The 24263-nt window shown below is 33.1% G+C and overlaps 2 protein-coding genes across 7 annotated transcripts in view; both read right to left on the reverse strand.

Moving 5' to 3' along the window:
- Nucleotides 1–9200, reverse strand: part of LOC148609890 (uncharacterized) — a 13864-nt gene extending 4664 nt beyond the window's left edge. Inside the window, exons 1-5 of one of the 6 annotated variants that reach the window (XM_088541398.1) lie at nt 8614–9185; nt 7949–7977; nt 6464–6578; nt 4225–4503; nt 613–666 (exon numbers count right to left, since the gene is read on the reverse strand). In XM_088541398.1, coding sequence (XP_088397524.1) covers nt 613–666; nt 4225–4303 — 133 coding nt within the window. In that variant the 5' untranslated portion in view covers nt 4304–4503; nt 6464–6578; nt 7949–7977; nt 8614–9185. Of the gene's footprint in view, nt 1–612; nt 667–4224; nt 4565–6463; nt 6579–7948; nt 7978–8613 lie in introns of those variants that run through there. The other 5 variants (XM_088541401.1, XM_088541403.1, XM_088541399.1 and 2 more) reach the window with 5 other exon arrangements.
- A 1570-nt stretch (nt 9201–10770) lies between these two features.
- Nucleotides 10771–24033, reverse strand: LOC148609891 (peroxidase-like protein). The gene is made up of 12 exons (XM_088540508.1): nt 23852–24033; nt 23204–23384; nt 22510–22703; nt 21862–22050; nt 20506–20554; nt 18665–18765; nt 17627–17728; nt 16875–16961; nt 15823–16525; nt 12511–12677; nt 12036–12138; nt 10771–11529 (listed from the first exon to the last, which is right to left on the reverse strand). Exons 1-12 carry the CDS (start codon nt 23991–23993, stop codon nt 11409–11411), a joined length of 2139 nt encoding a protein of 712 aa, XP_088396634.1. The 5' UTR covers nt 23994–24033; the 3' UTR covers nt 10771–11408.
- Nucleotides 24034–24263: the final 230 nt, after the last annotated feature.

Genomic DNA, 24263 nt, shown 5'->3' on the forward strand with positions numbered 1-24263 from the left:
AATATCAAGATGCCGTACCTTATTTACCCTTGCTTATTACAAACAAAGAGGATTTTTTGCTTTTCACTTACATGCAATGTATCTCAGTATAAATCGATCTAGCTGATAAAACGATTGAATGTTGTCTCGTTAACGTTTGTCCGCAATTTGGTCTAGAATATTCCGGACAAAAACAAACACAGGTTTGTTATAATATATTAGAAATCGAAAATGTAAAGGACATTGATGGGAAATTACAAAAATACAAAATTGTGACAGCTACCGAAGAATGAGAGAAATGTGTAGGGATCGCCAAATTTGCCACTTAATGAGCCTTCTTGGGACAAACTGTTAGTAGGTCGTGTGCATTTAGCGTGGTATTGTCTGCACACTTCGATTAAATATTATTAAATGTAGCCTTGCTGTTCACAAAGGAAGGGCTACCAATTCGGCCATCTGTACCAAAAAAACGTTATATTAAGTTGAGGTTTGCTGCGCCATTTTTTAATTACATCTCCGTGCAAAGTCAGCTTGTAAGGGGACAAGATATTATGAGAACTTTTAACATTTAAGGTGTGTTTCTTTGGATATTATTATACTAACTCATTAGTTCATTCTTTTTTATTTATTCACCTCTGGTATTTTTATCCATTGTTAAATTGACTGTCTGTGTACAGTTGATTTCATCTGTTAAATATCACAAATGAGAAGGTTATTTTCAAAAGAAATAATAGGATTGGTAGAAAATACATTTCTTTTAAGCAGGTGTCAACAACGCTTACAATGCAATCTGTAATCTTTCGTAAGTAGTATTTATGGTGAATGACTGAAACTTAAGCCTCGTTCTCATGACCAAGTTCGCATATATGAAAATTTACATAAATGCAAGTTCATCATGTGAATGTATCTACCATGAATCAACTTTTGCACATGTGCAAGTAAATGTATTGTGATAGTATTTTTTAATTGACTTACAAATTATCATCCTTCATTAACACGTGAACGGATAGCGAAAGTCGATTGCACCGTTTTTCAATAAAAAGAGAAAAAGAAATGCTTGAATAAAATCTTTCAAATGATACCATTTGACAATTAAAATAGTATAAACCTTTTACTTAATATGTTTTTGTAGAAACTGTCATTGAAAAAGAAAACAAGGAGAAAAGATTATTTGATGGATGATAATATGATAGGAGAGTCTAGGATTCAACTATTTTTCTACATATTTGTATTTCGAGATACATTTTTTTAATCCAGGAACATATATCATTCAATGTTAATAACGGTGCCGGATGTTCCTTAAAGTATATGGTAAACCGCAGTAGAAGCCACACGTTATTTCTGATAACATACTTGATATATTAGAGTAATTTGTTGTTATCGATAGGCAATATGTATAATCGTGTGTCCAGAAAAAGAGATGAGTTCCGATCAAAATGTGGGAAGGATATTCCATGCTAACATTTGATTAAATTCGCCCGAAATTTGCAAAAAAAACTAATATAATAAAACGAAAAAGGGTTCAATCATCGGATCATATCCTCTAGATCCGAAAGTCTAGATATTAGATTTTTTTCCAGATATGACAACTTTTCACAACCTTGCGGATGCAATGACAACATCAAAATTAGGAAACCTTTCAAGCCAATATAACAAGAGCATAAATATGATGAATTTATTTGACAAAAAAATCCAAGACAGGAAAGGAGTCATGGCCATCACCACTATACGTCACCTAAGTTACATGATGTTTCCACAGATGGTCTCCTTCCTTTCATACAAAAACCTCTTGGACTTAATCGCATAAGAACCAAACTTTATTCTATACCTGTCACTCTACTACACTCCCTTTACAAAACAAGTCTTGACACTCGTGTTTCATCATTATACAGACTTGTTGCCATCATTTTGGATATTGGTTTCCACAGGCTCTTTAAACCACTTTGTGTGAAAAGTCAAGATGAAGAAAATTGATAATTTCTTTCACTGCCGTTTGTCAATAAAGGTATAGATGCAATTAATTTGGCTAACATTCTCCATCACAAAAACGTTACCAACAAAATTCCCCCATATTTCAAAAATAAATCCATACCAATTATTTCATATTCCTATACTTCACCCATTGCATTCAAAATTTTCAATTATAAAAGGCTATTGCAGAACCTCGAGATTGAGGACTTCAAGGCTAAATCACCTGACTGTTCTTGCAAAAACTCTCCATTCAAATATGGTCCTTCTGGTCACGTCTTGACGGGAGATTTAACCATCATCGGAAACGAATCTCTGCGTAGTATCCTTTCTAAAGTACCATGAACCACGCTCCATAAATTAGAATAATAACTTTAAAGTACCTATGGATGCCATGGAGAACTATGCAAGAAAATGGATAAAACGAGAACAAGCCATTGATTCTCTGTCAGAGTGGTTCAAGGCAGTGAGGTTTTTAATTTTGAAACGAATGAAAGTTTTAAGTAGGTCAATGAGTGCCAAGGCTACATCAGTTTTCAAAGACCCCGATGTAGCAAAAACATTGTCTACTATACATGACAAATGTGTTGTCGTACCAGCAGACAAAACCCAAAACAACATTGTTTTTTGTCTGCAAAACGTTTTACATCCATGATTTATTGATTGATTGTTGGGGTTTAACGTCCGAGCAGCAATATTTCAGCTATATTCAGACGATGAACATGAAATGGATGATAAAATGAACATGAAATGATGATGAAATGAAAAATGAGATGAGACACAAGGGTAATAGGGCCGACAAATTTTGATTGCCACTAAAAACAAGGAAAAGATGGGTAAGGTCGGGCAATTTAACCTCCTGTGGTGGAGCCTAAAGGTTCCTACTCCTATCGAATACCACAGCAGGGTTTTTAACATGCGAGGAACGTGACATCTTTTCCAACACGGTGCACCACTATGGTTTGCGGTCAGGTTTTCCGTATTATGGCCTGACAAACCCAGCATGTAACACGCCAAGGGGTACCCCATTCCACCACCTCGAGCACACATCCCAGTTGCTCTGTGGGCAGAGCGCCTAGCCCCCGGCTAGGTATTTGAGCACTATTTAGTCGTCTTTTACGACAAGTTTAGCGCTGCTGCAGGCCTATTCTTTTGACACCCGGACCTGTACGGGGCGTTTTACATCCAATGTTTATTATCAGAGGTAGACGTAGAAAATAATAACAGTGATAAGACCTATACTGGTAGCACACTTTGCAAAGACGAGATTGTGGGAAACCATAAATCTGTGCTATCCTCTTTTGGTCTCTCTACCAAGGTCGATGATTGTAATTTACGGTCAATGTACTGGATTCCTAAACTCCACAAGTATCCATACAAACAATGTTTCATAGTTGGATATGCAAAATGTACCACCAAACCTCTTTCAAAACTTTTAACTTCTATACTCACAACTGTCAAAGAGGGTCTACAGTCCTACCACAACACTTGTTACTCCCGTAGTGGTATTAATTCAATGCGGATCCTGAAACATTCGAAAGATCTTTTGGAAACAATCAGTTCAATTCCAAATCATCTTTCAAATATACAGAGAAAGATGTTTACAAAATGCTGGAATTTTTAATTGACAACATATTTGTCCAGTGTGGTGGACGCGTTTTTCAACAAACGGTCGGCATTCCAATGGGAACAAATTTAGTTCCTTTACTTGATGACCTATTCTTTCACTCTTATGAGGCAGACTTTATAGCTGAACTGATCCGAAAGAAAGAATATTGTTTGGCTAGATCCTTTAATCTCAGTTTCCGCTATGTAGATGACGTATTATCTTTAAACAATCCTAATTTCGGGACTTTGATGCATCGCATCTACCCCAGAGAACTTGAGATAAAGGGTACTATAGACACTGTGAAGTCAGCCTCATATCTTGACCTACACTTAGAAATCGATGATAAAGGAAAACTATTTATCAAACTTAACGACAAACGTGATGACTTTTCATTCAGAATTGTCACCTTTCCTTTTATCTGTGGCAATATCCCTTCGGCACCTCAGTATGGAGTGTTCATATCAACACTCATCCGTTATGCTAGAGCTTACCGAAGCTACGCAGACTTTTTATAGGCTTCTGGAACAGGGTTATGTCGCTACAAGATTGAAGTCATCACTACAGAAGTTTTATAGTCTTCATTATGAACATTGCTTTTTTTTTTAAAATTAGTCAGGTCTTTAAGAACATTGTATTATAAAACAGTTGTCTTACATGTAGTGGTTTACCTTTCATTGTTACGTTAAATATTTGTAATGTTGATGAATTATCCAAGCAGTTATAGACTCCTTCGTCGCCTTTGCTCATATTTGTAATCTTCAAATCATACACTCCAATGCTGCTATCAACAATGATATCCAGATATTGTGTATTGTTCGGATTGCGTTTACGGTCTATAAAAATGTTATTGATGCCCTTAATCCACTTAAATGTTTCATTTAAACCTTTAATAGGGCACTTCAGAACCAACTGTTCTCATGGACAGAATTGTCTTTTTAATACATTACCTAAAACCATTATTAGACATGTGATACACAAAGTTAAATTACCAGTTGTTTGTTTAGTACAATATACACAAGACAGGATAACTAAACAAAGTGTTCAATTCTAATTACTGACGTCATATCCACTTATTATGTATGCAGTTAAGTAAATGTCTCATTGATTTGAAAATGACTTTGTTATACACAGTGAACAATGAACTATAACAGGAATATGATACCAATTTTTAAAATTTCGAATTTGTTTCTCTTGTCTTATTCACTTAGTAAGAACAACATTTTTGTTATAAAAACACAGTGAACAATGAGTTATTACAAAACATGTTTATGATGCGAATTTTCAAAACTTTGAAACGATTTTGTTCGTCTAATTTTATTTTTTATTGAAAATAAAAATGTTTATCTTTTTTAAAGGATGACCCATTATATTTGTTTATCATTGTTTTAAAAAAAATGCGATTAATTTTATAAATAAAAAAGACAGTTGGAAACTGGTACCTTATGTTATTATTATATGTTTGGATTGCAGTTTCTTTCCGGCCATGGCACTGATCTTTAGTTTCCGTGTAATAAGAGGCTCAACATTGTCTATATTTCATCATTTATTTTATTTGGTGAAATTTATTACCTTGAATCAACCCAAATATTGATGTATGCACCTGTTCTACATCCTTTAATCTCAGTTTCCGTTATATAGATTACGTATTATAGTTAAACAATCCTAGTTTCGGGGATTTAATACATCGCATATACCCCCTAAGAACTTGAGTTAGAGGATACTACAAACACTGTGAAGTCAGCCTCATATCGTGACATACAGGTACGAGAACACAATTGATTCCCCTTGGTATACGAATATAGTTTCAACTTTGGTAGTAGGCACTTTCAACATTTTTTTCTTATTTTCTCTGGAAACCTATTTGCTGAGGTTTTGCCTCTAATTGGTAGAAAATAGTTTTTTTCATTAATTAATTCAGTTCAGTGGACGAAGGTTAAAATTTAGGACTTTTAACTCAGTTCATTTGTCATGTTTACCCCCATCTCCTTGTCATATGCATTAATTTCAGAAAATGATGATAAAATTTTCTACAATTTATATAAAATCCTGTTTGTACATATCTTTAGGCCAGAGAAGTTTTATTCATTTTGCGCCGATGGAATATGTTTTAATCTGCCCAAATGTGTATATTGAAATGCACTTGAAAATTAATTGTGGTCTCGTGTCTACACATAGGAAAACCATTGACCAGACTATATGACAAACATTGATGACTTTTCATTCAGGATTGTCAACTTTCCTTTTATCTGTGGCAACATCCCTTAATCAACTGCGTATGAGGTTTCCATATCACACCTGATACGTTATGCCATAGCTTGCCGAAACTATGCAGACTTTTTGTATCGCGCTAGACTTATTACAATTAGGGTTCCTGAACAGGGTTATGTTATGTCATCACTACAGAAGTTTTATAGTCTTCATTATGAACATTACGGTGTATTCATCTCCACTTTGAAAACTGATTTGTTCAACGTGTCATAGTTTTCCTTTACACTTTCGTTTACCCAGGATTTGACTTTTTCATGAGCAATTCGGCAGATGTTTCTTGAAAAGAAGACGACGCTTATCCGACCGGTGCACATGGTTCATGCTCCCAGTTTTTAGTGGATCCGCGTAGGCCATTTACTTTGTAACTGTGTATGTATTATTTTATTTATTATATGTTCTTTGTTGTATTTGTCTGTTTTCCATGTCTGGGCTTTGTCCCTGGTTTGACTCTTTTGGTTTCCTTGATTACTCTTGCTGGTATCCTTGAAACGTTAAACCTAATCAATATTCAGTTCTGATACTTTCTTCCATATGTATAATTGAAAACTCCAACGCCATTTTCAATGGATTAATGAAGTAAACATTTTTTACTTAACACAAACACTATTTGATCAATGTATGTTTAAACAAACAACAAACCTGATAAATGAGTACATGTAAGTAAGGAGAAAACACACCACGCTACCACAATACTCATGATTTGCCTTGTTTTCATTTCACAGATCCATATTGTCAGTGTTTAAGTCTACTGAAACTTGAGAACATTTTAAAATGATGTTTGATTCTACATTAATCTTATAATAGTTTTACTCAAGATGCTGCGGCGAATTGTGTACAGATTAACCTATTTAGTTTGAGTTAATTTTATACCTTCAGTTTCGGAGAAAAACGAATATGCATGGAACGTTATTTTTTAACTATCTGATACATTGCATTACAACTATATCTCTTTGCAAACTAGACAAAGAGAAAACTTAAAGATAGTTCCAAATAATAGTAATTTAGCTTTAACCATTCTGTTAGTCCATGTAAAATCAATACAACATTAGTCAGATTCACTGTGTGAAGGTAACGGGGAACAAGAAAATAGTGTTTTTTCTCAATTATTTCAGGAAAAAATCAGCTGTCATTCTATAATTTCTTGTTCTGTCTTCTGTGCCTTCGACTGTGCCCTTGACAGTGTACTTGATAGTGTAAAGGTAATAAACAAATCCATTATGGAACAATTCATCAATTGACTAATTGATAATTTAATTGGTTGATTGATTTATCGCTGAATTGATTAATTTTGGGGTATCGTTCTATAGCAAGTACAATCCTTGAAACGTCCACGTTTCCTATTCTAGCGTTCGTATATCGTTTAACATGCGTTTACACATCGTTTTGGGTTCGTTTAAATACACGATAAACGCACGATAAAAGCGTTCGTGTAAACGCACGATAGAAGTATTTTTATTGCGTTACCGCTAGTAGCATCTGTACGCAAGTATGCATGCCTCGCTACATCGACACATTATTCTGACACCGAGCCATTCAGTCGTCACTCTTTCCCTACAACGAAGGATGCTTTGTGGAGAAGTAGCGACTAACAATATTAAATTCCTTGGTGTTATACGGTCAGGAATCAAATCCACGATCTCCCGGACTCGAGGTGATCACGCTATCTATCCTGGAGATGCAATGACAATTAATTCTAAAGCCGTTGGCGTGACTCGATCAGGGATCGAATCTACGCCCTTCAACAACAAGGAAAGCACGCTAACCTAGGACAACCAAGACTGAAACAACCATTGGCTTTCTTTATTTTAATACAATGCACATTTGAGTGACAATATTAAAATTAAACCCGCTATGGCACTTGAAATCTGCGACATATGTTTCAGGTGTTCAATAAACATAGAAGTACACATTTATCGGACCAATATTTAAATACGTCTGTGTGCATATTTTAAATACATGAAAACAGAGGTATACAATTTATTTTCGGAACCATGCTGCTGTACTTCTTTAGATATTTACCCTTAATGTCATTGTTTTGCCTTTATTTTGACTGTAACGTAAACATTTCACCTTCATTGAGTATAGTTACATAATATTTTATGTTTTATATCTACTTTTATATACCTGATCTGTTTTACATTGGTGAACAATACCTGCAAAATGTATTAACAGAATGCATACTACATAATTAAAAGTCTTTAATTTGTACCATCTAGCTATAGGGAGTTTATTTTTGTTTCGTAAATGTAACGATTATATGTTGTAAATAAGACATGCTTTCGGTTAAAATTTTGTAATATCAAATTTTATAAACTTTTTGCAAGGGGTCCTTCTTGTACTTGCGGTCACGAAAATGAACCAGAAATCTCCACATTTTCGTATTTCGTCTATCGAGAGTATATTACAAATAATTTACTTTGTTTTAGCCTTTCTACGTACATTTTGATATTATTTTGATCTTTAATCAAACAGAACTGGTAATCAATATAGAATTGTTTAATCAATGTTATTACTCTATTCAACATAAAAACACACCAATTCTCTATCATATATGCCAATGCAATTATTATTACTAAAGAACGCAGATGCATCCTTGTAAATGCACTATATTTCAGTTTAAACCCAGCAGAAAGGAAGATATACCGTAAAAATTAAATCAAATTGTGAACAAATCCCCTTTTAAGGTATATTTTTTAAAAAAATCAGATTTTAAATTTGTTTTACTTTGTAATTGCATTGTACAGACAGTATGTTTATGCATATTTAAGTGATATAAAATTTAATCTTACCAATTAGCATGCTCTATCAATTAAAAGGAAACGTTGACTTTTCATTTTTGTAGTACATTTTCCTTACATCATCATTCATTTCACCAAATTTATGATTCAAAGAATAGCCATCACGCTCTATCAATTAAAAGGAAACGTTGACTATTCATTTTCTAGTATATTTTCCTTATATCATCATTCATTTCACCACATTTATGATTCAAAGAATAGCCATCACATTACTTCCTTTTATGGAATTTATCAAATGCTTATTATCATTCTCATTTCATTATTTATGTATAAATACTTAAGCGTGGGAAATATTGATTTTTGTGGTTAACCTAGTCACTCCTTAGAGAACACGTTTCTTCAATTGAGGAATAAATTGTAAAAAGTCTTAATGCTATCAATCTGTTTCAAGTACTTTTACATGTTTCTTCCATCATCTGTTAAAATAACCACTTTAATACGTTTTATCTTGAGATTTATAAATTAGGTGCACTCAAACGCTTGAAAGTGGTGAGGGGATAGGACCCCATCAAACTTGTTACACCCCGATCCATTTATTGTGCTAATCTGGGAAACTCTGGTATTGCTTATCTTGTGAGAGTTCGACCGAGTTTTTTTTTTAAATAATATAATTATATATATTTTTAAATATATATAAATATATATAAATATAAAACAGTTAATTTTAGTACGATATACATGCGTTACAACGAGTATCGTCTCTTTAGCCGAATTTAATAAATGCACATGAAGATAGAGCTTCAAAAGCAAATACTGTACACGAATTACTCATATGCAAGCAAATCGAGATATAATGTCTAATCCATCACCTTGAGCATATAGGTAGCTCAATACTAGACATTATGCATTCGTATTTCTAGAACAAGAAACAGATATGGTGAAACGCAAAAAAAAATGCACTATCGTATAACCTTTATAAGAAATAGTAAATACTTATAGAGGTCACCAACAGGTTTTTAACAAGTGGTAACACACCTTTAAATAACCTCTGATAGGCCCCAACTACAAACGTAATACAATGCACGGTAACAATACGATTACACTTCTTCAAAATAGACGTAAAATACAGACACAACGACGGTAGGGTTAAACTAGTAAAACAAGGAATTATCTCCCACCCACCTCCTTTAATGTGAGTTAAAACGTGAACTGAAATAGCAAACACACCTTAAAGTTCACACAGTAATACATCCTATTCTCTTCATGAAATATCTCAACATTCAACATATAGACAAAATCAACAAATGGACAAAATGAAAAATCCAAATAAAGAACGCTCGAAGTAATTGAAAGCTAGATCAGAACAAATAGAAGAATGACCATACCATACAAAATTACCAGTATTTGAAATAATCGCCCACTACAATTCCAGTTGACTGGATTTGAAGTGGTACTGAATAGGTAAGATTTGATGTAGTGCAATACAAACGAAATGAGTTAGTTTTTAGGTAGGGATGGAATTAGGGGTCGAATAACTGTTTTTATTGAAATAAAGTTAAAAGAATTGACACTGATTTGAAAATCGTATCCTTTTCGAATTAATCTATTAAGGTCAGTGGATAAATCCATCTGATTTTGTATGAAAGACTATTTTTCCATTTAAAAGTATTGTTGAGCAAAACCATTTTTTATTCGGAGTCTTCGAGTTCTATTATATTTTTTGTGTCAAATATAACGGTGAAAAAAACTTGTATTTAAAAGTTTATGATATCGTTTCCCCTTAAGCAAAAGTATTTCTATTAGGAATATGTTGCGTTGATTAAAAACAGACACTTTCTTTTAAAAACAACCAAAACGGATTAGTTGTGAAATTTAAATACTCTAGGAGGTTGTTTCGGAATATCACCATTTCAGATTGAAAAATTAAGAATAGGTTTATCAAGATCTCTTTTTGTCTTTTGTTTTGTATCGTGGCTGATATTTTTCATTGTTGTATCTTATTCAAGAAAAGGTGTTTGAATTCGGACCAAAAATGAAAAAGGGTACAGCCCCTTTGGCTCCATATGACTAAAACACCGTAGGAGATATCAGTTATCTGAAATGCAGGCAGGGATTTTCTTAAGGATTTTTGAAAAACCAAAATTGGACCAGAAATAAAAGAGTGTTTTGTTTTCTATTTGTTTGTTTGTATGTTTTTTTTTGTTTTTTTTTTTGTTTTTTGTTTGTTTGTTTCTATTTATTTTGTTTTTTGCGTGTCCCAATTTCGTACTCCTTGTACTCCTGAACGGCAAGGATAAGTCTTCCTCGTAAAACCTTTCAAAACAGAATTTCAAAAGGAATATACTGACATCTGAATCATAAACTCGGAACAAGAATACACTTTACTATCAATAGCATATCGAAAGTATCCATATATATGATTGGATTTATTTGTAATTATAATGATTATACCACTTTCCCTTTTTGGGCCCTTATTGTCAGAAGGAAAAGTTCAAAAACTTTTAAAAAAAAAATATGGAAGTCGTTGTCTCCTAAGAACAATGTGTTAAAATTAAAATAAAAGATAGGATAAATTTTACTCAAGGCGAAAACAACGACAATTCGATACAGTTATATGAGCAAAGACAAAAACGTGGTCGTATTAGAGAGAAAAATCATAAAGAGAGTCCCTATCAAAATGACAAAATCAGAAAGTTGACAATCACTGCATTGGTCCTGATATAGTACATATGGATATCTTATATATGGGTGAATAAGATGATAGAAGAAGGACGAAAATATTTTTCGTTGTGTGAGGTAGCTTTTAAGTATCTGGGTTCTTCAGGAAAAAAATGACATTGATTATACTATTTATATTCCTTATCATATGGAGCATTATTAAGTCGACCTGGAAATCTGTACCTTTCTGGATTCGTCCAGGGTCCTAGTTCAAAATTTCTAAAGTAACGACATGGTAGTCGTGGCTCCCTGTAAAAACGCGACCAATATTCGATTAAATATATTAACATGCACTTTAAATTACGAATTATTTTTCACATTCTCTACTTATGTATTCCAAACATGAATATTTTGTGCCATGACAGCAGTTTGTTAACCGTTTTATAGTTTTCCTTTCCTTTTTCGTCTATCCCGGACGTGACATTTCTTGGGCAACTCGGTGGGTATTTCTAGTAAAGTAGAGGACGCTTATCTTATTTTTCCACCAGGTGCATTCTCAAAGATTTTAGTGGAGTTCAGGTTGATAATTTACTTTTTTTTTCTTTTGTCGTGTTATGTCAATATCTGGAAGTTGTTTGTCGATAGATGTTCTGATAAAATGGTTAACCGAAAAAAATAGTCGTAAACAGGGCCAAGCAATTAATCTCTTATTCAAAATACTCTCATCAAAGCAATTCGTCTTCAATCATTTCGGTTGAAGTTTTTTTCACATTATCTCTTTATTCGTTGTCTATAAAACTAATTATCTTACTCACCCAGATTGTGGCGACATAAATGCATTAACTGGCATTGCTTTAATATCTATATTCCGGCAATATATGGAAGACATCGACTGGGTTTTAATTTGCTGAAGCTGTGCTGAAAACCAAACCGAATTCAGGCAAAATAAGATTAAATGTTTTAATTTGTTAAGAAAGAACGAATGGTATTTGATATTACAAGCATTCTTTTATATTTCTGAATAACAAAATGAACCCTCACTTCTTATCCTTTTTCACAAATAAATCTGATTCTGTATAATTTCATAGTTATCATGAATATACAAATCATGAAATTCAATTGTTCAAAAAAAAGGTAAACGATTGTGCAAAAAATATTTTTGACAAATTGACGATTGAAGGATGCACTAATAAAGTTTTTACCTCTTATCAATATCGAAAACAAAGTAAAGATGTTTAATTGATTCTTAAAACTGTAAAATAGTATCATAATATTAAGGCATTATCGTACCTGGAGTAAATCCTGTGGTGAAATTATTTTCATAAAAGAATCTGTCTCCTACTTTGAACAACATAAACTGGTACCCAATAATACACCGAAATGTCGGTCCCACTAAGCCACCAGGTGCGGCTCGTTCTGATATGCCACCAGCAAAGAGATCAATGTCATCTGGGTGACTAAAAGATAGTCATAGACACATAAATTTTAGGTTTATTTTCCATGCTTCAAATCAAGTTAGACAAAGTAAATTTAATTGTCAGAAACAGGAATACATGCTTGAATTTTTTTTCTATTTATGAATGGACTAATTAAAAAAATGATCTAATGTCCTACTTACAAATGTGCGCAATTTATTTATTTATTTATTATTTTTTTTTTTTTTTTGAGGGGGGAGAGAAGGTGCATTTTTAGTAATCTGGAAGCAGAGGTAGGAGATGAAGAGTATTTTCTGATTGCAGTTGAATAACTGACAACTATTGCATGTTATTTCAAAGCGCTGGAAACAGTAAAACATGTCTTAAACAAATCACTACAAAAATATATTTATATTGATATGAAGGGACTTAACATGTGTCTGGTTTGTACAGGTTCGTATAAGTTTTCGGTTTATTTAGCCTTCCGCTCAGACAAGTCGAACTGCTTAATGAGAAATATTGTTCTTTAGAAAATTAGATAAATTCTACTAAATCAGACAGGTCACTAAAAATAGTCCATTGGACTCCTTACAAATGACGTCTAGTTTAACATTTGTGTGATATTAATTCTTGCATTTGAAGTAATGGAGTCAGAATAAAACATAAAATTGTTATTTTTTTCATTATTTCGTAAGCTTCATGTCTATCAAATTTGTTAAGAGGAACCTCTTTTCGGCATTTTGCCCACTTGTTTACATAATCTATCTCATGGTTTGTTTTATTGGTATAGAGTACATTTACCAATCCGTGTGAAATTCAGACACTACAAAAAGTCATAGTACTCAGTCATGATACTCTTGAATACTCGAGTACTAGCATACAATTTTAGCGCTTGGTCTGTCTGTGTCGCTTGGATAAAAGTACTGTTTTTGTTAAGACACAGTGTGTTGTTACTAAATCTTTATGATTTTGCGAGATTTGCTTGACATCTTATCACAGAATTTGACTAAAATATAATTTACAAATAAAACTTTAAAAAAAAATGTAAAACATTAAAGAACATGGGCCCAATTTTCGGTCTTAAGGGCTTCGTCATGGGCAAAAAGTTTTGAGGAGAAAACTGATAACTGTCGACCCATACCACAGAGACAAAGTGCCCTACACATTTGATCTTAATCACTGTGAAGATACGTCAAGTTTGAGATGAAAAATTATAAAATTGTGTGTGAGCTGACGAAAGACAATTTATAAAACCGGGTTATGGTGAATGAATAATGCGGGTTTTGACTTTTATTCCAATGGGATTGGCAGTACCAAGAAACTGATAATACGCTGAACTGTTTTTCGCATGAACATATTTCCAAAAGGACAGTTACTTTAATGTCGCCAACACTGTGGTTTGCTTTGCAAAAAATGTCTCCCATGGTTTCCATTTTAATGTTTTATGTAAATATGGAACCATGGGAGACCGGTTGTCTCAGCCTGTATCTGTCCTACTGAATACACTTTCTTCACGACATTTTCATGTCCATCGTGCAGAACCTGCCTACATATATCAAGGACACTACTCATGACCTCAATATTCTTGATTTGTTTAGCCTGAGAGGTCAGATTTCAAACTTTTCAAACTATGTATATGAGAGCCCTATATACAAGCATCAAACATAATGATGCTATGATGGCTTTGAGGCATTTCCTTACAGAAGACCCAATCCTTATGTCGTCTTGAGGCTTGTCGACTTTGTCCTTGACTTCAATACCTTTCATTTCGATGGCAAACTATATAGCCAGTCAGGTGGGATGGCAATGTAAAGGGATGAGACCAAGCTTTGCTAGTCTATTTGTTAGCGATCAGGAGGAAAATATGTTCTCTGAGTACATAAGCCTAGTACTAGATCTTTACAAAAGAAATATAGACGATGTCTTTGGGTGTTCTTCGATGAAGAAAAGGAATTGATCTGGTAGAACACAAACAAAGCGTCACCAATAGAAAGGATTGTCCAGTCGATGAAAATTTTCGGGAGGCAAGCCAAGGTGTTTTCGACATTAAAGTAACTGTCCTTTTGGAAACATGTTCAGGCGAAAAGTAACGCACTTTCGTAGAATAGCGTATTATCAACTGTGTTGGGACTGCCCACCGCTTTGAAATGAATAACAAATCACATTTTTAGTCACCACAACCCGGTTTTTAATTGCTTTTCGTCAGCTCACATACATTTTTATAGTTTTTCATCTTGAATTTCACGCAAATTTCACAATGATCAAGATCAAATTTGAAGGGCTCCTTGTCTCTGTGGTATGGGTAGGCAATTGTCAGTTTTCTCCTCAATATTTATTGTCCATTTACGAAGGAATTGAGGTAAACAAACATGGGTCCATATTCTTTTTGGCTTTACTTTTTATTATTATTATTATTATTATTTTATTTGTTCGAACTTCCTTTTTACCTTGTAAACCTTTGATTAGTACATTATTTTTTTAACATTTAATTTGGGCTACTTCAGAACATTTATTATTATTATTGTTATTTTTACAAAATAATTTGTTTGACATTTGGAAGTGTATCGCTCCTCCTTTTTGTACTTATCGAACAATGCTCAGTTTCAAAATGAAATCTTTCATATTTGTATTTGTCTGCTACCTAATACAATATAAAGCGTTTTTATAGATGTTTTGAAAGGAATGTCTGGAGAAAAAGACACCCCCTCCCGAAAAAAATGAATACAGAAAAATATTAAATATTCGAAAATGGCTTTAAATAGATTGAAATGTATGATTAATTTATTGTTTGAATATTTTCCTTGTTACAGCGTGAATCCATATTTATGTACTTTGGTAAAAAAAAGAATTACGTAATAACAATTGTTTACAAGGCGTATAAATGCAGGTCATAAATAGTCTTTGTTCAATTGAATAATACATTGAATCAATATATGAATTAGGGTTTTTAAAACTTAGAAAGAAATCAGGATTTTCCATTTGTGATCTGAATTGAAATAATAAACACAAAGACTCAGTTATCTCTAATCATAAAGCTTGTTTTAATCACATGCATATTTTATAGTTTCGAAAAAAGGAACGATCAACTTTAAGCCCAACACTTTTCAATGTATCAACGAGAAAGAATGAACATTTAATTTGAGATGTATAGAAATAAAATCATTACAAGGGCATGGAAATAACCTACCTATAGACGGAGGCCAAAGCTGCTGCAGTTACCGGATCATGATCAGAAAGACCAAGAGGTCCCGAACCAAAATGATAAGCCGGGTGCAGTCCACAAAATTCCCGCCATCTGTTGTAGGACGGCAACCCATGATCTCTTCCCCGCTGAATGTTTAGTGCCCCGAGGTCAAATCCATTTCCCGGCGTTGTTTGAAATAGAGCGTTTCTCACAGATGAAGAGAAATATCTGTCTGATCGACTAAGATATTGTGTTGTCATCCAACGACCAATTCCTTCTGGTCCGAACTTTTGAAAATCACGAATTAGACGCGTACTAAAGAAAGTGTCCTCAAGAAGTTCAACAGCTTTGTAAGAAAAGTCTTTGTCCAGTGATTCGACAAAGTAACCAACAAGTGAGTGACCAAATCTGTAAGCAGCGGCTCCAAACGCATTCCGAGTAGACGGGTTGACGGTATTGTTGTATATTGTATTATATCCAAATTTGCCGCCAGATAAACCATACATTTCCATACCTTTCTCCCCAATGATAGCTGGTAGATATTGTGAATATATAATATGCTGGTAAATTCCTGTTAGTATTTTTCTGGCCTCCTGGAAAAGACGTGCACCGTTCCATCCAAGAGTTCTTAAACCTTCAACAATGTTATTGTGTTCCCTGACAAACATAATATTCATGACGGTCAGCATCGGATTGTTGTTATCACCTGTACATATTAAAAGGGCATGAACGAGTTAAAAAGCTACAAAATTGATGAATAAAAAACATAAAATATCTTCGCACAACAACATCAGTCCTATATATTTTTTATTGCAATCATATTTAGTGTTATCATCAGCAAGAGTGTGAATCTTAACTAGGATGGTTGCGCTACGTCAGAGATAAGATAGTCTTCTTTAACAAATAAATATCATTTATACCTCGTTTCTTATTTGACTTGTATAATGACAATGAGTTCTTTAAATAACTTCAGAATACGATGTTTTAGATTGATTTTGAAACAAGCTTTGGTCTTAATTGTACTTGAAATAATTGAACAGATAAACAATGAATACCAATTCTAAAACATGTCTCTCCAGCAATGCAGTCGGAATTGGGTCGTCCATCTGGCAAGATTCTTCTTGGACCTTCCAACAATCTACCTTCAATAGCATTAAAAATCACCAAAATTAATAAAGTCTTGCCTGTGGCTTAGCAAATGAGTACACAATTTTAGTCGGCTGGGTATTAATGTGTTGTGTTCCAATCTTACGAAATAAGAATGTTGTTTCAACCCTGAGGATATAATTCAAACCAATTATATTTTCTTTCCACATTTTAATGAAAAAAAAAAGGATAAATTAAGATCCACTAACTAATGCAACCAATATTTTAGACACCTTGAAAGTTTTTGTTTATTACTATAGGTTGTGTATAAGTATCAGTCGTTATTGGAACTAGTCAGTGAGTTACAAATGACATGAAATAATCAACCACATCGCCAATGATGTTTGGCTATTTTAGCGTAAAAATCAAGGTAAAAAGGTATTATTTGCTTGATGATTTGAGATGTGATTTAATGTTCTTCCAACACACTGCAAATTATGTTTTAGTGTCAGACAACTATGTCAAATCGCTATTTCCTAACATTTAAATGCAATATGTTAAAATCTCTGCAATGATGCAGAGATAAAAAACGTCATTTTGATAATGATATTATAGTGTAAAATCAGTGGATATTTATAAAAGAGTTTTTCGATTTTTTCCCATTTGCCTGATTCTTATATAAAATTGTACTTCGATTAGTTCTGTAGTCTAGTAAAATTACCGGTATCCATTTCCCTCTTGCTGTTCTGGCCTTCTTGTGTGTTTCCATAAATTGATGAAAGATCTAGGAATGACGTCTTTTGGTTAATCTGGTTTCTAGGCCCTGAAAGATTATTAACTAAAATCAAAGTCTTTGATAATTATCCTGCAAACATCAAGTAGTGCTCCAGCTAAGAATCATGCAAATTCTGTAATATGTGATTCACCCAAAAAGGTGTTTTTTTTTTATTTATTGTTAAGTCGCTTTATATGTCTATATGACGAAACGTAAAGTAATTCATTCCAATCAGTCTGCTCTTCGGAGATAATTGGCATTGAAAATTCAATGGTTTCCACTGTATTTTAGTGTCATGTAGAGAGTCATCTCCCTTCATTTTGAATTCTACTGTACATTCTATATAATTTATATCTCTCATGGATAGGGGTTATATGAAAATCCACATGTTATTTTGTGTTTATTATAACGTTTTAAACAATACATCGAAAATAAAAATATGTAGGTTTTCAAACCATGAAGCACACTCTGCATGATTCTTAGCTGGATACTACTTAAATAATTCAGCATCAGTTGTGTCATATTTTGCCTTGCCATGTCAAAGCATACGATAAATAGCGGTATATATTTCTGTGCAGAAATAGCTAATTGTTGTGTTTTATCACATTATCAGTCACTTAGAAAAACGTATGATTACGTTCCATTACACATATTTTGCACTTCTACATAAATAAGCTAAACATCTTTATGTTCATGATAAGAAATTAGCAGGCAGGTCAAATAATACTAATTTAGAAAATTGCAGATAAGTATTTACTATCATGTGATGTAATTCAAGTCTGTTTTCCTTTACATTAATATAAAAATAATTGCTTGTACAGGGTTTTTTTTCCGAAAGCTTCATGAGTAGTTTTGTTTGTCATGAATTACATCAAAGAAAACCAGAAACGAAATTAAACTCTATTTCTGTACAACTTTTTGATTACTGTATATATACAAATTAATATTAACAATGACGCTTGCTATAGAAACATGAACCCTTACCTGGTGGGCAACCAGGTTCTGCCCCGTAATCTGATCGGACAAATGGCATACATGTGGACAAAAATTCGCCTGGAGGGGTATGGAAAGAAAAACATTCTGGTCTGTAATAATAACATATTATAGAATGAAAATACTATACCGTCCTTTCAATATATTCTAGTGAGACTATAAAATAAAGCTTTCATGACAGTAAAATGTATAGTGCGTTCTATTATTTCTTTGTGTGGTATAAAAATGATGGTTTATGGCAATTATAATTGTAAGTCCTTTGTGTAATTGAAATGTATATTTCAATCATAATGACTTTAATAGTTTTTAAGGACAGCTGTTGTCGTATAGAGTCAAATACAATCTTTTCGAAATATAAATCATGTTGAATGCATTTTGGACATTAATGAAGAAAAGTGATAATACGCAAATCAAATGACCATTAATGATGTTGATTTGTGTTTTATGACCCACCCACCGTGTGACTTTCGAAACTCACACTATACGCCACCGACAGCCCTGTCATAAAATACAGAAAAATTGCAAAATCGGAAAGAAGTGATGATTTTTTATATCATACAGTTGTAAATTAAAATAGCTTATTTTGAACGGTAACTCATTATTTCTTCATGCATGTCGGCGGCAGATTAATCAAGAGAAGAAGATTCGTGTTGAAATCTAAAGAACATAATCCAAGGATAACAAAACTATATAGAGAAAATAGACATACACACAAACAATGAAACAACCAAAATAACACGTTCAAATGAACAGGAGAAAATGGGCAAACCACAAAACATAGAAGGGAGACATAAACCGGTGGGGTAAGCGCCCTCTTTTTCTGGAAATATTCATCGATTTGCTCATAACATGTCTCCTCCATGGTAGACAAAAGAGAAAAGAAAAAACTATGACATGGTTAACATATAGGTTTTCATAGTGCAGATGGATACACCATAACGATCTAAGAATTCATGATGACGACTATTAAACTTCAGTAGTTAGAGTGGTAACGTACATTTATAGCTGGCAGTTCCTTCCAAAAATATTTCTGATACCGTCAAAATGTTTTTGTTTTTGATAATATTAGATTATTTAATTTTTTTTAAACGAGAGGGAGTTTATCACGCTTATCTCGTCAAGCGGCGTTGCCGCGAGACTAGATGAGCATGAGAAACTCCCGCGAGGTGAAAAAAGATATTTAATAATCTGTTTATCGCGGTTTTTCTGAATTTTATGGTTTTAGTTTCCTATTATTTTCAGTTTTCTTGACCTAAATATGTACGTTTTATAAGCGCTGCAAAAATTCCTTTCGGGGCTATTTTTCAGCGACATGCTACGTCACGTCACGTATATTGTGCAGCTGTGCACACATTTAAAAAAAAAAAAAAAAACTATGACGTATACGTGTTTAAAATTTGTTTAATAATTTTGGGATTTATTCATTCTAATCGGGTAAGTTACTGCATTTATTCATTTCCCATCGTAGACTAGAAAATATTGCTACAAATTAGTAATTATTTTATATGCGGTAAACAAACAGACGGTTATTTGGGTCGTCAAATTTTTCTTCGCTTTTGCTTGTATATCAAGCGGGGACATAGACACTAGCGATAATTGTTATTCTCACTCGACTGGCGTGAGATTGGAAATTATGGTATAGCAAGATCAAAGGATCTTATAATAGCGCCAATTAAAAGCAATAATAGTAATTTCAGTACAAATTAGGCTTGATTATGAAGATCATATTCTTCCTAGCTCAATAAGTGATAATCAAACAGGTTTATCAATAGAAAACATTCAAATTGTTTACAATATCCTGAGCATGTCAATACAAATTATGAGAAATATACCTAGAGACCACTTCATCGCCATTGCAGCAGAAAATATCATTTTTGCCATCTAGAAAAGGAACAAAAGTATCGTAAAAGTATTGGTAAATCATTAGATAATCTTGTACATCACTTGAAAAAAAAGCCACTGAAATTAATCAAATGTAGAGATGCTTTCCTTTGCACTTGAACCATAGATTCGCGCAATTATTTGTGAGTGTATTGTACCTAGTGGTTTTTCGCAGACGATGTACCAGGTGAACAAGAAGTGCAATAACTGAAAGTTTGTTTGAATCGGTTTATAGGAAACAAGCTAAGCTTGTAATGTTCTGACAAACGTGTCTTCACTGATTCTCTTTGGCACATGATGATTTCTTTAGTAATGCGAAACATAAAGGTGGTAACAATTGGTACAAAACGAATGAGACTTACATTATGTGACTTAGCATGATTATTTACACAAACTTTGAATTTGACAGACTTCCCTGGTTCCCGCTTAACGCTGGGGTAAATAAGACTTTATCTCCGGTATGTCTACGTCTTCGACTACATGATCTAATTCATTACTTTTTCAATAGAAAGATTGTGGGATGAATGTTGTAGAATTGATCTTTCGGAACATAGTATTCTTATGACAATGTTTGGTATGATTACGTTTCTCTCCCATTTGTTAATCTTACTAAAATAATATATAATCAAGGTCAAGGATTATTAAAGGTTGAGGTATAGCAAACTTTTACTATTTAGTCAAAAGTTTAAAAAAAACAAAGTTTAATTGCGTATATTTATAACTCTGCGTATACAAGTCATAATCAATGGTCAAAATAGTAGATTTTCTTAAATTATACAAAACCAGGAAGTAAATTACCCATTCCACATGAACTACAAGTGTCTGAGCCAATGTAGGGGCATGTAATATTTTTATATTCCGAGGCATTTTTGTCTATTTAATCAGATATCTTAAAGATTAGGTGGGTCTATAATGGTGTAGGTATCACAAATTGGATACAATTATCAAATTTAAGGAGGCAAAAACATTCAAAAGTGTACTTTACTCTTTGATTAATAACTAGAATTTAACCGTGCTTTTTGTGTCGGCTGAAGTCTTGCTTACAATATCATCGACTTGAGAAACAAAATACTTCTCCTTTTACAATTTCGTCGAAAAATTAAGCATTGCTTTAGTATACCGAAAATACTTTGACTTAAATGAAGCGATTGCAAACGTGAATTGTTTGCTGATTGCTGAATTTTTCTTAGCCCAAAATCATTTCCATAAACCTTGAATATCCATGAATGAATAATGTTAACATAATCCTTATTTCTATTGCTCATCTAAAAGATAATACAATTAAACTTCAATCTAAAACATCTTACCTTTTTGAATTGGTGTTGATATAGAGTCGTGAGCAATAAATTGTCCAAAATGAGTAAGTGCAATATTGTAAATATAACTCCTTGGTAAGGATACTCCTCCGTACAACACTGCATTAGAAATATCTCTTGCATTGGGTAAAAAATCGCCATCTGTACTTATGATTCGAGGAATGAATCCAAGATTGTTTTCTGGAACATTGAAATTCAGTAATATTGATATTACAAGTTAGAATTATTATTTTGAGTTGATTTTTTTTATTTCTGCTATTCAATCATACATTTGCGTATAATAACTTTATTTAAATTGATAGGAACGATTTATTTATTCTAGGGCCATTTATACTTTCACAACTGCTTGATAAGTAATATTGTTTTACATACCAAGCATAGGTTAAAAGGAAAGATTAACTCTTATTCACTGTAATTCGATTTATTGACAAAAGTTCAGACAGCAATTTTCGTTTATTTATATGACTGTTCGATGTGTTACACAGCAATAACCAATTATATTTGACGGCTTATCACAAATAATAATCAATGCGATAAAGATTTAAAAATGCAAAATATTGTTTTGAAATGTCTGTTTTTATCTGAGAACAATTCCGATGAAGTTGTATTAATTATGTATTATTCGTTAAAACTAAATACCATCACCGTATTCAGGTGGTAAAAATCTAGATTGAGTTGTGATGGAGGCACCCCACAAGGGGTTTTGTAAATTGTTGCAAGATCCATCAGCTGTCCTATAGGGATATGTCGGATCACAAACAGGTTTGCGGACTGCACAGTAAGGAGCAATGAATTTGGTGAATTCAGTTGCATTCGGTAAAACACTTCCGTGCCTGAATTGAAAATAAAAAAGGTTTTTTTATCATTTAAGATATAAGAAATCAGGAATTTCTGTCCTCTGTATAAATTGTTTCTCGTTTTTACTTTCAGTTTACTTTTATGTTGCTGGAGTATAAGGGGTAACTACTTTGCTTTGTCTGTATATAATATTGTTTAGGAACCTGCCACGGCCTGCCATGTGGTGTGAGAGTTTCCTCGTCAGTCATTGAAGACGTACGGATAGGCCTAGGCAGAATATTTCCCGGTTGAATTGTTGTCTGTTTGTTATATAAACCATATCTATTCTCGTTATATAAAGCACATACAAGTGTATTCCGGCGGAAAATTAAACACAGCAAACATAATGAGCGCCAGTTTAATTTACCTAAAACTAACTACTAGTAATGAAATCACTTTTTTAATGCATACATGTTCACCTCTATTCAACGTTATGATACCTGTTGATGAAAACAATGGGGTGTACTTACTTTCTACGTTGTTATACAATACTAACCTCATGGCATAAATGTCACTGGCGGTCGTTGCTAAATCTCCAGACATCGCCAAAGCTGCGACGGCTTTAGGTGCCTCCTTCCGACGACTAAACATCGCATGAATGGAAACAGGATTGTCTGGTATTGACCATCCACCAGTGTTTGATGTGTCTGCAAATTGGTTTTCTTTTCCATGAGCATCTTAAATGAAGATGTAATTATACACATCTTACAAATTGAGTACTATGGATTAGTTTATCTATGAACACATCCATAGTACTCCAACATTAGTATTTACCATAATAAATACATAATTCTAACTCTGGTTCCTATTTCTCTGCTGACAAATTTGACAAAGTTCATCATGAATTCATATATTTATATTATATCAATGATTTATATTATTATAGGTACAATGTAAAACATTTCAATCGTGATGTTTTATTATTATTATCATGATCATTATTATTTGTGTCAGTTACATATGCACAGCATTTACACATGTACATGCAATCCTTATAATCTGAACTTCATGGTAAGCAATTCTTCCCCTAAATGCAATCATTTAGGAATACTTTTCAAAAACTCCTCGTTTTTTCAGAAATTATTTCTATAGTAAATAAAGAACACAAAAAGACAGAGTCTAAATAAAAATATTTGCAACTCACCTGTTGCGACAAAGGACCTTTCTGAACTAATATGAACTACAGCATCCGCAATTGCTGACGCTATATTTAAGTCAAGTTGTGATTCTGTCAATGTTGATAAATACACCACTACGAACACGAATATAGGAGCAATGTTTGTCATTTGTTCTGCACTTCACGTCGAAAATAGTTTTCCTTCTTATGACCTTCTCTTTTAATGTCTAGAAAATAAAACCTAATTCTAGTGAATTGACACGTGAAACTAAAATATTCATTTTTTTTTGTCAAAATTGTACATTCGTATATTTTGTTAAATATAATGCAAAACCGTGTCTACGAGTGAAAAGTATTTAAGGGATTCATTAATTCATTTAAGATGTGTGGTTATTCATCAATGCGACAGGGAACAACCAAGATTGGTATAATTATTTAT

The sequence above is a fragment of the Perna viridis genome, chromosome 8 (assembly GCF_037379345.1).
Source record: "Perna viridis isolate PV_CMFRI_1.1 ecotype Kerala chromosome 8, ASM3737934v1, whole genome shotgun sequence".
Lineage (NCBI taxonomy): Eukaryota > Metazoa > Mollusca > Bivalvia > Mytilida > Mytilidae > Perna > Perna viridis.

Excerpts from the sequence above, each read along its gene's own strand:
- LOC148609891 (XM_088540508.1), bottom strand. The coding sequence starts at position 23,993 with ATGACAAACATTGCTCCTATATTCGTGTTCGTAGTGGTGTATTTATCA. Across the intron at positions 23,385-23,851 it reads AAGGTCCTTTGTCGCAACAG|ATGCTCATGGAAAAGAAAAC; the intron begins GTGAGTTGCAAA and ends TCTTCATTTAAG. Across the intron at positions 11,530-12,035 it reads TTTATGTCGCCACAATCTGG|GGAGCCACGACTACCATGTC; the intron begins GTGAGTAAGATA and ends GCGTTTTTACAG.